This window comes from Stegostoma tigrinum, chromosome 25 (genome assembly GCF_030684315.1).
Source record: "Stegostoma tigrinum isolate sSteTig4 chromosome 25, sSteTig4.hap1, whole genome shotgun sequence".
Classification (NCBI taxonomy): domain Eukaryota; kingdom Metazoa; phylum Chordata; class Chondrichthyes; order Orectolobiformes; family Stegostomatidae; genus Stegostoma; species Stegostoma tigrinum.
Window position 1 is genome coordinate 20567552 of NC_081378.1, and position 13067 is coordinate 20580618.

General features: G+C 40.9%; 1 protein-coding gene across 1 annotated transcript in view; it reads right to left on the reverse strand.

Annotated features, from left to right (window-relative positions):
- The window catches only part of tnpo3 (transportin 3), an 84406-nt gene that overhangs the window by 43543 nt on the left and 27796 nt on the right, over positions 1 to 13067 (reverse strand). Inside the window, exons 7-11 of the mRNA XM_048554022.2 lie at positions 8791 to 8929; positions 6111 to 6257; positions 4777 to 4884; positions 3477 to 3568; positions 166 to 305 (exon numbers count right to left, since the gene is read on the reverse strand). Of these exons, the coding sequence (XP_048409979.1) occupies positions 166 to 305; positions 3477 to 3568; positions 4777 to 4884; positions 6111 to 6257; positions 8791 to 8929 (626 nt within the window). The remainder of the gene's footprint in view (positions 1 to 165; positions 306 to 3476; positions 3569 to 4776; positions 4885 to 6110; positions 6258 to 8790; positions 8930 to 13067) is intronic.

Consider the following 13067-nt stretch of genomic DNA (forward strand, 5'->3'; position numbering starts at 1 on the left):
ACATTTCATGGTTAGTGGTGGTTGAAGAATGCTAGAAAACTTCCTGCTCTTCATTAGCACCCTCTGGCCGGCCAGGTAGCAAAAGTAAGTGACATCACAAAACATACAAGAAAGACAGGCATACAGCATGCCATCACAGTGCTGTACGCAAATGACAGTACACACCTAAAAACCTGGGATTTCGATCAACGACTTCATTCAGTTCTCCAACCAGTTCGATGCTAGTGAATCGGACTGCCATGTGCACAGTATCTGGGAGCTGAACTACAGCTTCGAGCACTTCAGCCAAGGTGGGGTTATTATCACTAAAACAAAAAAAAACCCACAAAAAATATTAGCAAACATGGATTTTGTTTCTCTACATCTAATCTTTTGTAATAATAATCTGAATACTTGCATAACTAAGTATTTCAATGAGTTTCAAAAACCAAGCTCATGAGATACACCAAATTTAGTAACTAGGTCAGCATACTACTAGGCAGGGAGATGCAGCAAAAGCTTTGCAAGCAGCTAGATGGTCAATCAACAACTAGACCAGTAACCAGGTCTTGGCTGAGGATATTGGGAGGACTCCTAACTCTGCTCTGAATAGTAAGACAAGATCTTTTATGCCCCATTTTATTATTCAGGAGGACGAAGAGCACAGTGCATAAAATACTATCAAAAGAAGCACACACTGCATATTACACCAATTTGTAAACAGAGTTTGTGCACAACTCTTGGAAACATGATGTTAACCGAGAGAGAGGGAAGAGCAACAGATGCATGGGAACACCATCAGTTGCCCTCAAAGCCACACATCAGTCTGACCCAATGGAACTAAACTGCCATTCCTTCACTGTTGTTGGGCCAACATTCTGGAATTCCCTTTCTGACAACACCAGCAGTTACATCACATGAACTTCAGCACTTTAATTTAAGACTGTGGTTTAACACCACTTTCTCAAGAATAATTAGGGATGAGTAACAAGTGGTGGCTCTGCATGTGATATTCACATTGCATGGAAGAGTAAATCCCACTACTTTTGATATCAGAGAGGCAGAGAATTACCAACTGAGCAAAAACTATTAGAAAACACCTTGATTTTTTTCAAGCCTATCTAACTAACAGTTCCAGAGTTCCAACGTCCACAATTTCGCACTAGGCAACACGCTGCCTTGTCCAGAAACTACTGCAAAATCCACACAACCAGGAGCCCTTTATTCAAGTAGTGGGCAGCTCCACTGTGGCTAATTTAAAGTGCCTTCTTCGCTCCCATCCAAACATCTTGAACATTAAGCTCTCCTCAAATCTCATTTACACAGTTACATAATTCAACCTACAATCATGCAACATTAATCAGGAATATGATCCAGGCTACCTGTTAAAACTAACAATGCAATTTCATTCTTAGAAAACAGATGTATAATGGAAAAAAAATTCTACATATTGTACATTATCAAATGAGTGGCAGAATTATAGAAAACTGAACAACGGTTAATGAGCATTTTTCAGGGTGAAGGGAGGTTTGTAGTGGAGTTCTCCAGGGATTAGTATTTGGATCCTTGCTTTTATTGATTTCTGTTAATGATCTACATTATTGAGAGGAGGGAACAATTTCAAAGTTTGTGAATGACAAAACCTGGAAATATTTGCAGATGAACTCAGGGCATCGTTGGGAACATGGGACTGGGATATAATAGCAATTACAGGAATGTGCCTCGGGGATGGACAGGTCTGGCAGCTTAATTTTCCAGGATATTGATGCTATAGGAAGTACCCCCCGATAGTCAGTGGCAAATTGAGAAGCAAATTTGTAAGGCGATCTCCGTTAACTGTAAGTATAATAGGGTGGCAATGGTAGGGGATTTTAACTTTCCAAACACTGACTAGGACTGCCATAGTGTTATGAGCTTGGATGGAAGGGAATTTGTTAAGTGTGTACAAAAAAAAAATTCTGGTTCAGTGTGTGGATGTACAGAAAAAGAAAAACTTGACCAACTCTTGGGAAATAAGGTAGGTAGGTGACTGAGATGTCAGTGGGGGAGCACTTTGAGGCCTGTAACCTTAATTCTATTAGTTTTAAAGTAGTGATGGGAAAGGATAGAACGGATCTAAAAGTTAAAGTTCTAAATTGGAGGAAGGCCAATTCGGACGGTATTAGGCAAGAACTTTCAAGAGTTGACTGGGGGCAGGAACTCATGAGTAAAAGGGATGGCTAAAAAATGAGAAGCCTTCAACAATGAGATAACAAAAGTCCAGAGACAGAATGCCCCTGCTGGGGTGAAGGGCAAGGCTGGTAGGCGCGGGGAATGCTGAATGATTTCAGAAATTGAGGTTTTGGTCAAGAAAAAATAGGAAGCATAGGTCAGATATAGACAGCAGGGATTGGGTAAATCCCTAGAACAGTATGAAGACTGCAGAAGTGTACTTAAGAGGGAAATCAGGAGGGAAAAGAGGACATGAAATAGCTTTGGCAAATAGAGTTAAGAAGAATTGAAAGAGATTCTACAAATACATTAAAAGGACAAAAAAAGAGTAACTAGGGAGAGAATAGGGCTCCTTAAAGATCAGCAAAGCTATCTATGTGTGGAACGACAGAAGATGGGGGAAGGCACTAAACGAGAATTTTGCATCAGTGTTTACTGTGGAGAAGGATATGGAAGAGAAATAAACAGGGACATCTTGAAAATTTCCACATTACAGAGGTGGTAGTGCTGGACTCTTAAAACACAAAGGTGTATAAATCCCCGGAATCTGATCAGTGCAAAGTGAAAAGAAACTTTTTCACTCAGTAAGCAGTTCGAGTCTGGGATACGCTGTACTGAAATGTGGTGAAGGCAGGTTCAAATGAAACATTCAAGAGCGAATAAGATGATTATTTAAATAGGAATAACTTGCAGGGTTAAGGGCTAAGCGCAGGGGTTTGTCACAATGTCACTGGACAGCTGACGCAGACATGAGGGTTAAGTGGTCTTTTTCCGCACTGTAACAACTCTGTACTTCGATAGAGATTGCCCTTTCCTTCTTTTGGATACAAGAAGACTTCAAGTTAGCCTAATAAAGCCTTAAAAGATTGTAAACTCACTTAAATCTGATTTCAGCAAGTTGATCACTGGGTCATCAGGTTTAAATATCAGGAAACACAAGTTAAACATTAATTAAGAGCAAGAAGGTAACATATTTTCACCCAAATAGTCACAGTCTTGAAACAAGTTACAAGAGAAAAATCTTTGAATCAATCCGAAAGTCTTATTTTTAATGGTGCATGAATTCAGGAATAGCACCAAACACCAAGGAGATACAAAAGATTAGTGGAATGAAGCAAAAGTACCTCAAAGCAGAAAAGGGAGAAAAGAAAAAGATAATAAATGTTGCAAGCAAAGAAGATAATTGATATTTGAAAAGGAAAGCAATACAAAGCGTCAAAAAAAGAATTATTTTTGTCATGACATTTTCAAACTTGTTTAATTTCATTTATTTTCCAATTACTTACGGATCGACACTCTTTGCTATGGAAGCCATGATGAAGAGGACAGCTTCAGTGATTTCCCAGGATGGCCCACTGTCTTTCAATGTGGAATAGAGCTTTGAAGATCAATTATACATGGCAATATTATTCAATAGAAAGGTTTACAAAAATACCTAAACTTAAAATAACGCAAGTTGTTCAATCCCTCCAGACTGTTCCACTTTTCAATTTGAACTGCACCCCAGTTAATTATTTCATGACTTGAAAAACAATTAAACAGGTAAAGACTACCTTGTTCACAATACACTTCTCACAACTCATACATGCTTTATTGTAAAGAAGACTCTAGTCATCTATATGGTCATCATCCACAAGTATATTTAGCCCTACAACTGTCCAAGTTTTTTTTGCATTGGGCCAAATCAGAACTTCTCGAATCTTCAATTTTCTTTATCTATAGTTTTTGTCCTCTCAGCTTGAGAATTCCTTCCCTAAATCTGTCTGCTTCTCTACTGTCCTTTCACATTCCTCTAAATCTACCTCTTTGACCAAGCTTTTGATCAACTGTTCTGTAGTCTCCTTTAGTTGCTGTACCTTTTTACCTGATTTCAATTCTGTGAAGCGCCTTGGAACATTTTACCACATTAACAAGTACTATATAAACGTTGCTGTTGTTACACCAATATGCACTTCATTCATCCATTTAATCCCCTTCCTCAGGCTGTACTCAGTCTGCCTGATCATACATCAAATGTTTTAATACAGCATATACAAACTGTCTCTCAACACACTTAGACCTCAGATTGACAATGTTAAAATTCCCTTTTCTCTTCAATTGAAGTACTAAACTTTATTATAAATGGCTGCTAAAATAGTAGATGAAAAAGCCTCAGAGGACATTATGATTCATTGTATCATTTTGAGCTATATTTACTTCAGTGAGAATTTTTCTTCTTTATTTTCAACTTGCTTTTCTGAATGTTCTGACTCCTACTATTTAATTCCACTCATGGCGAGTTTCCACCAGAGCCACACCATAGCATCGTACATCTGTGAGCCAGATTGCTAATTGTTAATCAGCGTGTCCTAGGCAGAAAAAAAATTAGACATCTGGCAATGACAAGGTTCAAGTTCAGCCACTATGGCTCCACAGCTTGGACCGACAAACAATGGGAGAAATCAACTTGCAACGTTACTACAAAGTCTAGCAACTACTGATTTTTGCCTGAGCAGAAGTCTGTACATTCAGGAGTCAAATCCTCACTGCACAAATACTATTCCTCTTAAATTACAATCCACATTCAAATTCTGAAATTTGTATCACCTGTGTGAAACACTCCATCGAACCAACCAGGAATATCACATCCTTCACAAGATCAGACACCCTCATCCGAAATTCCCCAAAATCATCTGAGTCTTCTGGAATTCCTTCCTGCACATAAAACAATCAGCACAGGCTTTAAGTAATGAAGGTTCCGGAGATGAAGTAAATCAACTAAATGTCTTGGGCATAGGTCACAAGGATTAGAGGACATAGGGATAAATTCAGTAGGGCAAAAGATAAAACAACCATCACTTTTACTCTTATGGGGTAATTAAAGAGTGGAACAAACGCCAAGAGGAGTAATTTAGGAGCTCAGGATCTACTGTAATATTCACAAAGGGGGATTGAAGTGAAGCTTATTGATAACACTGCATAATTTTTTTTCCACACATGCTGTCAGACAAATCCATTTTAATCCTTGAATGTTCCCAACCATTTGACCTCCTTTCATTACCTTATACACGCCACCCAACTACTTAAACTCCTTATACATTCTTTCACTATCATGGACTCCATCCCACCTATTTGGGGAGGCAAAGCCCTACTGGTATTATTGGTAGATCCAGAAATTCAGCTAATGTTCTGGGAACCCAAGTTTGAATCCCGCCATGGCAGATAGTGGAATCTGAACTCAATTTTAAAAAAAAACCTGGAATTAAAAATCTACCAAATGACCATGAAACCATTGCCAATTGTCAGAAAAACTCATCAGTTTTCTGAATATCTGAACACATCTTCTGAAGTTCTAGATATGCACTATGTTATCAACAAAAAATAATGAAATAAGATTATTCATCCATCTTATATTTCAACCATTTATGCTGCTGCCCTTCCAGATTTAATCCCCTGCTCTTGCATATGAACCATTGGACGCTATGGAAAATTAATTAGCTTTTATTGTGAGAGAAACTAGCCCGTGAGATTACCATCCCTCTAACTGCCAAAGACATTTTTACTCATTGTTTAGATGCACTTGTCAGTGTATTATTCCCTACATGCTCATCTCTTCTTTGAACACAGAATCAGGTTTAGCTTTGCAGTTACAGCCCATAATTGTACCTAAACGCTCGCTACTTAGACTTAATGATAAAGAGATCAATTTGGAAGAGAGATGGGTATATAAATGGACACCTACTGCCACAACAAAAATCAATTTCTTGAAAGCTGCAAAGAGATCATATCTCCAGATCATCTGCAACATCATGGCATTCTGTTCCTACTGGTTAAGAACACACACGTCATGCCAATGCTCTTTCACTTAGATTCTACCAATAATCCAGCTCAGATGATTGCTCCAGTGAAAAAAAAAATAGACGAACTTTTGAAAATCTTACGTGATCTGATTCTAGCTGGCAGTGTCGAGCCAGGGCATGAAGCAGTCGCTGAATATACGGACGAAAGACAGCATGACGTGATGGGTCATTCATTTTGTAGAGATGTTCTCCCAATCTGTACCAGAAGTTAAAGCTGATCTCCGCCACCTGGATAAAGAGAGATCATACAGTAATTATGAAAACTGGAGACAGCTAAATGAGACTAAATTATAGTTAAATTAAATAAATTAAAATAAATACAGCTAAATTACTTCACAAAACACAAAATTAGATAATCCAGAAAAACACTAAATAAGCCGTGAACATTGCTTAAGATATCCACCTCCTGATCCTCAGAAGTCCTTACTTCTCCTACCACTTCCAACAGTGAGAATTTTGTAATCACCAGTGCTTCTGATCTTGGAAGCAGGACAATCTAGAATTCAGAATGGTACCTAGGAAACGACTGTTGGAGCTATCACCTTTCACAAAAGATATTCCATCTTTAGCATCGGTTGTCTTTTTAGGTGGATACAAGCAATTTTTGGAGCAGTTCAACAAAACAAAAAACAAATTTTCCCCAAGTACAATACTGAACAATGCTTTCCCAGCCAAAATCAGATTATCTGGTCAAGTCTCACATGCTGTTGCTAGAATGTTCCGAGTTGCTCAGAATGTTCCAAATGGTTGTCGCTTTTCTATTATAATTGTAGCTGTGAAGTAATTTAGAAAGTTGCTCTATCAACACAAGCTCAAGTTCGTTCTTCAGATAGAACACAACTTCTGCTGACCACAATCTGTTTTCTTTCCTGCTTTTGCACTTTAATCATTCGTGCTCCTAAAGGGTTTATCCTTGGTCTTTCCTGGTTTGTCACTTACGTGTTACCCTTCTGCAACACCACCTGAAAACAATGTTTTCACACATTCACAGAGGACACCCAACTCTACTTCAGCATCACACCTTGAAACTTCTCCATAACTTCTACATTATCAAACTGTTTGCCTGACACAGCTCTGCATGAGCAAAAAGTAATGGAAAGAGCAACTCCCATTACAAACACCACTCCAAACCAACGACTCCATCACTCACCCTGCCAAGTGCCTGAGGGTGAACCACTCTCCTAAACCGTGATGGCATATTTGAGCCCAAAGTGAGCTTTTGATCACATTTGGACCATCAATAAAACCTGTAACTTTGCCCAACTCCACCTCTGCCGTAGCTCAACTCTGAAATTCTCAGCTATAATTTTGTTTCCAATAGCTTGATTATTTTATCACACTCTTTGCTGGCCTCCCACATTCTTTCCTCTTCAAAATTAAGGATATTGAAAACTGTACTATCCATATCTTTGGCTGTAAAAAGGTCCCAGTCACCCATCATTTCAGTACTCCGTGAACTAGATGGACTGCCAGTTAAGAAAATTTCTCAAAGTAAAAACATTTTTCAAATTGTTCCATGACCTCACAATTTCCGTGGTCTTGCCACTTGACATTTCTATAATCACCTCTGGCTATAACTCTAGCCTTTTGAGCAAATTTTGTTTGCAACTCCTTTGTCTGTCCAGCTATCTTTCTCTCTCTTTGAGCTCTATCTTACTGTTTACTCCCTACCCCACCTCACTTCCCTATTTTCTGCATATAAACTGACGTTTTCCCAGCCACCATCATCACCGAACCTGAAACATTAACTCTGTTTTCTCCTCCACAGATGATGCCAGACCTGCTGAGTTTTTCCAGCAACTTTGTTTTTGTTCTTGAACTAAGCAGCTGCACTTCTGATGGTGGTGCTTTCAGATGCCAACATCTTAACCTCTGGAATTTCTCTCCCTAAATCTCCACCTTCTTAGCATTTTTTAAGATACTCCTTAAAAGCTACTTCCGGGAATGAGGTTTTGGTTATCTTTCCTCGTGTGTGGTTTGCTTTATACATTAGCGAGTTTTGCTTTATACATTCTTATGAAATGCCCTGGGACATTCTATTATGCTAAAAACAATACATAGGCTGTTTGGAATCTCTGAATTTCCATGTTGGTGTTGAGTCTCCCTTTTCTGTTAAGTATAAACATCATTAAAATATTGTCTGGTCATTTACCTCATTGACTTTTGAGGAACTTAGCTACATGCAACTTGATTGTCATGTTTCCAATAATGCCAGACTGACCATCACTTAAAATGACTCAATTGGCTGTAAAGCACTTTAAGTTGCTCTGAAATTAAAAGGGACTACATAATTAATTACAAGTTTGATTTAAGTACATATCTAAAATGGAGACACATAAAAGCTTCATTTCATCTAAAGGTTTCAAATTTCCATGGTTCAATTTTCAACTGAGTTTTGGGTATCAGTCACAAAGTCAATTTCTACTCTGTAGCAAGTTAGCTTTGGAAATGCACTATAATTAATTATAAAAAAAGTAAAATAAAAATGTTCAGCAGATTCTCTCAACCAATGGTCCCCTGCTTGTAGTTGCCCATTAGGTAAAGATGAACTAGCTGTGGTTAAAATCGAAAGTTCCAAAACTTTGCCATCATTCTCAACCCAACTCCTTGGCTGGAAACAAAAGGGCAGCTGATGCCAAATAAAATACATCCATTACGGGCTTGTTCCTTCAGAAAAGAGGGAAATTGCTCTACAACCTGTCAAAACTAAAATAATTGTCAGGATTTGTCCACCACACTGTGATCAAGCCCATATCCACACCTCGTATTGCGCATGTCCTGCGCAAATCAGTAGCAGCTCCAGCGTCCGCAGATCTCCAAGTCCCTGCCCTGGGGTCTGGACAATAGTCTCCAGAAATGTCTCACACAACTCAGTAAAAATACGACAATAATTCAGAACCCTGTGCAGAGAAAGAATGAAGATTATGATCAGGATGTAGGAGTAAAATGATTCTTTCAGCTTCCTCTTTTAAAGAAATTAATCCATTATAAGCAATTAGAGCAAGGCAGAATGGAAAGTCTAGACAGCAACGTGGCACATTTTGCATCTTGATGCCTTGTTAATTGGAAATACAGCATGATATAAAATAAGCAAAACACAAAAAGTTTGCCCCAAGTGAGCTGGTCTTAACCCAGGAGGTGTTGGTGCTGCCTTTTGTTTACAGCTTACAAACTGCAGCAATGAGAACCAAAGCTCCCTCCTTAATCATATCATGCAGATATACATCAACTGAAGATCAGACTAACTCAGGAAAGGTCTACATGGCACTGTCAGGAATCATGTTGCATTTTAATCTATTCTTGAGATGTTGGTGTTGTTGACAGGTTAGCAAGCTGGTAGTGGGGAGTGATGTGATTTAACAGTGGCTTACATGGTCATTTCAGATAATCAAACTGATGAAATAATGGGCCAGTTCAGGTAAACCAGTAGATTTTCTTCATCACATCCACTAACATGCAGTGAAGAATAAATGGGAAAAGTTTCTTCCTTTGGAAAAGTATGACAGCGTCTTTGACAATTACTCTGATGCCAATTTTCATTTAACAAGACTTTTATTCTAAACTGAATACAAATTTTCTAAATCCCATGGCATGATCTGAAATATCATTCCACGATTACTAGCACTGTATCATGAACATTAGCTCAATTCAGTAATGCAAAAATTGAATCGCTGAAAATGAGGGGTCAGCAAAGAGAACAAATATAAAAAGTACTTGAAGAGAAAGCAAAAGAGTTCAGAAAGGATGACTGCACCAAACGGTTTGCACATGGAAAAGGGAAGGGAAATGTGGTCATGCACTAAAGAAAGGAACAAAAAAATAATGCATTTGGAAGAGTGAGTACATGTGAGCATGAAAGGTGGGGGCAACGCATGCAAAAAGTGCAGGAAAAAAAAACTGTGCAACAGGCACAAATGCCCAAAAAGCAGCAGCTGCAAGCAGAATAACATGCTGGTGTACAAAAAGAAGGAACACAGAGCATCTTGCAATAAACAAGAAGACAACTGCAGCAAGCAAGGAATTGGACATGTTCAACCACACAACTGAGAAACTTAATAGTAACCAGCTTTAAAACCATCTTTGATGCCAAGTTTAATACTACTTTTGAGTTATCTCCATCGAAACATCCCATTATATAGATGTAGACCCACACTGGCATTTGACCCTTCATCAGGTCAAAATCCTGGAACTCCTTCACCAACAGCACCTTCACTCTAAGGACTGCGGCAGATCAAGAAAAAGTTCACCATCTTCTCACAAGCAACTAGGGTTGGGAAATAAATGCCATCCTTGCCATCGACATCCAGATTCTTGAATAAGCAATAGAGAGACAAGAAGGTGACGAGCTGGATGAACACAGCAGGCCAAGCAGCATCATAGGAGCAGAAAAACTGATGCTTCGGGCCTAGACCCTTCTTCAGAAATGGGGGAGGGGAACAGGGTTCTGAAAAAAAAAAAATCGGGAGAGAGGGGGTGGCAGATAGAATATGGATAGAGGAGATGATAGATGGAGAGAAGACAGACTGGGCAAAGAGGTGGGGTGGGTGTAGGTGGGGAGGTGGAGAGGAGATAGGTCAGTCCAGGGAAGATGGACAGGTCAAGGGGGCGGGATGAGGTTAGTAGGTAGGAGATGGGGGTGGGGCTTGAGGTGGGAGGAGGGGATAGGTGGGAGGAAGGACAGGTTAGGAAGGCAAGGACGCGCTGGGCTGGTTTTGGGATGCAGTAGGCGGAGGGGAGATTTTGAAGCTTGTGAAGTCCACATTGCTCCCATTGGGCTGCAGGGTTCCCAAGTGGAATATGAGTTGCTGTCCCTGCAACCTTCAGGTAGCATCTTTGTGGCACTGCAGGAGATCCAGGATGGACATGTCGTCTAAGGAACGGGAGGAGAATTTGAAGTGGTTCGCGACTGGGAAGTGCAGTTGTTTAGTGCGAACCAAGCGTAGGTGTGTAGGTGAACATGTGCTTGATGTGGAAAGTCTTCTTGGAGCCTGGAATGGGGGTGAGGGAGGAGGTGTAGGGAGAAGTGTAGCACTTCCTGAGGTTGCAGGGAAATGTGCCGGGTGTGGTGGGGCTGAACGGGAGTCTGGAGTGGACAAAAGAGTCACGGAGAGAGTGGTCCCTCCAGAAGGCAGACAAGGGTGGGGAGCGAAAAATGTCTTTGGTGGAGGGGTCGGATTGCAGATGGAAGTGTCGGAGGATGACCACTGAGGGGGAGAAGTTGCTGTCTTTGAAAAACAAGGACATCTGAGATGTACAGGAGTGGAATGCCTCATTCTGGGAGCACATGTGGCAGAGGCGAAGGAATTGGGATGGCATTTTTACAGGAAGGTGGGTGGGAGGAGGTGTATTCGAGGTAACTGTGGGAGTCGGTGGGCTTGAAATGGATATCAGTTTCTAGGTGGTTGGTGAAGATGGAGATGGGTGTCCTCCTTTTTCAAGGACCACAACTTCACCTCCACAGTGATCAAAAATGCCCTCGACCGTATCTCCTGTATTTCCCGTAATTCATCCCTCACACTCCCTCCCCGCAATAAAAACCAAAACATAATCCCTGTCATCCTCACGCACCATCCCACCAACCTCCGGATCCAACGCATCATCCTCAGACACTTCCGCCATCGGCAGTCCGACTCCACCACCAAAGACATTTCCCCCCTCCACCCTTACCTGCCTTCCAGAGGGCCCAAGAAGACTTTCCACATCAAGCGGATATTCACCTGCACATCTGCTAATGTGGTATACTGCATCTGTTGTTCCCGTTGTGGCCCCAGAACACCTACGCTCGGTTCGTAATAGACAACTGCACCTCCCGGTCCCGAACCACTTCAACTCCTCCTCCCATTCCGCAGACGACATGTCCATCCTGGGCCAAATGCAGGGCCACAAAGATGCCACCCGAAGGTTGCAGGAACAGCAACTCATATTCGCTTGGGAACCCTGCGGCTCAATGGTATCAATGTGGACTTCACAAGCTTCAAAATCTCCCCTCCCCCTACTGCATCCCAAAACCAGCCCAGCTCGTCTCCACCTGCCTAACTTGTTCTTCCTCTCACCTATCCCCTCCTCCCACCTCAAGCCCCACCCCCATCTCCTACCTACTAACCTCATCCCGCCTCCTTGACTTGTCCTTCCTCCCTGGACTGACCTATCTCCTCCGTAACTCCCCAACTACAATCACCTTTACTGGCTCCATCCCCACCTCTTTGACCGGTGTGTCTCCTCTCCACCTATTGTCTCCTCTATCCATCTTCTATCCGCCTCCCCCTCTCTCGCAATTTATTTCAGAGTCCTGTTCACCTCCCCCATTTCTGAAGGAGGATCTAGGTGTAAAACGTCAGCTTTCCTGCTCCTATAATGCTGCTTGGCCTGCTGTGTTCATCCAGCTCCACACTTTGTTGTCTCTGATTCTCCCGCATTTGCATTTCCTACTAACTCTGCAACAGAGTAAGCAATAGAGTAGCCACCAAGAATCATTTGGCTTACCAGAATGTCTGTAACCAATGTGCACACCAAGCAGGAAATCAAGTGATCAAACGATGTTTATGCATATAAGCAGTAAACATGAGTAAAAGAAGGAACTGCATTCAAATTGACTAAAGCTTATAAAAACAGTGCTGGAAGTAAAGAACAAATCAGTCACCATCTGAATAGGACAACAGGTTAGCATTTTAGATGCAATCCTTTTAAATAAAATTGCCACATTTCCTATTTTCTAGTTCCGATGAAGGATCCATATTTTTGTTTTGCCTTAAGAAGCTGAGACACCAACTGCGTGTTTAACTTATTATTTTTAGTTCAACTTTCCAACGTGTAGGGGATTTTAAAATGTCCAAGTACAGGCTGGGGCTGACATTTTGTTAAAGGCTTGGATGGGGTGCAATCGTTGAATGTGTACAAGAAAATGTTCTTATCGAAAATGTAAAGGAACTTTCAAATTTGACTGGGGAATGCTATTTGCAGATAAAGGAACTGTTGGGAAGTGGGAGGCCTTTAAAAAGGAGATAACCAGAGTTCAGAGACAGTATGTTCCTGTTAGCG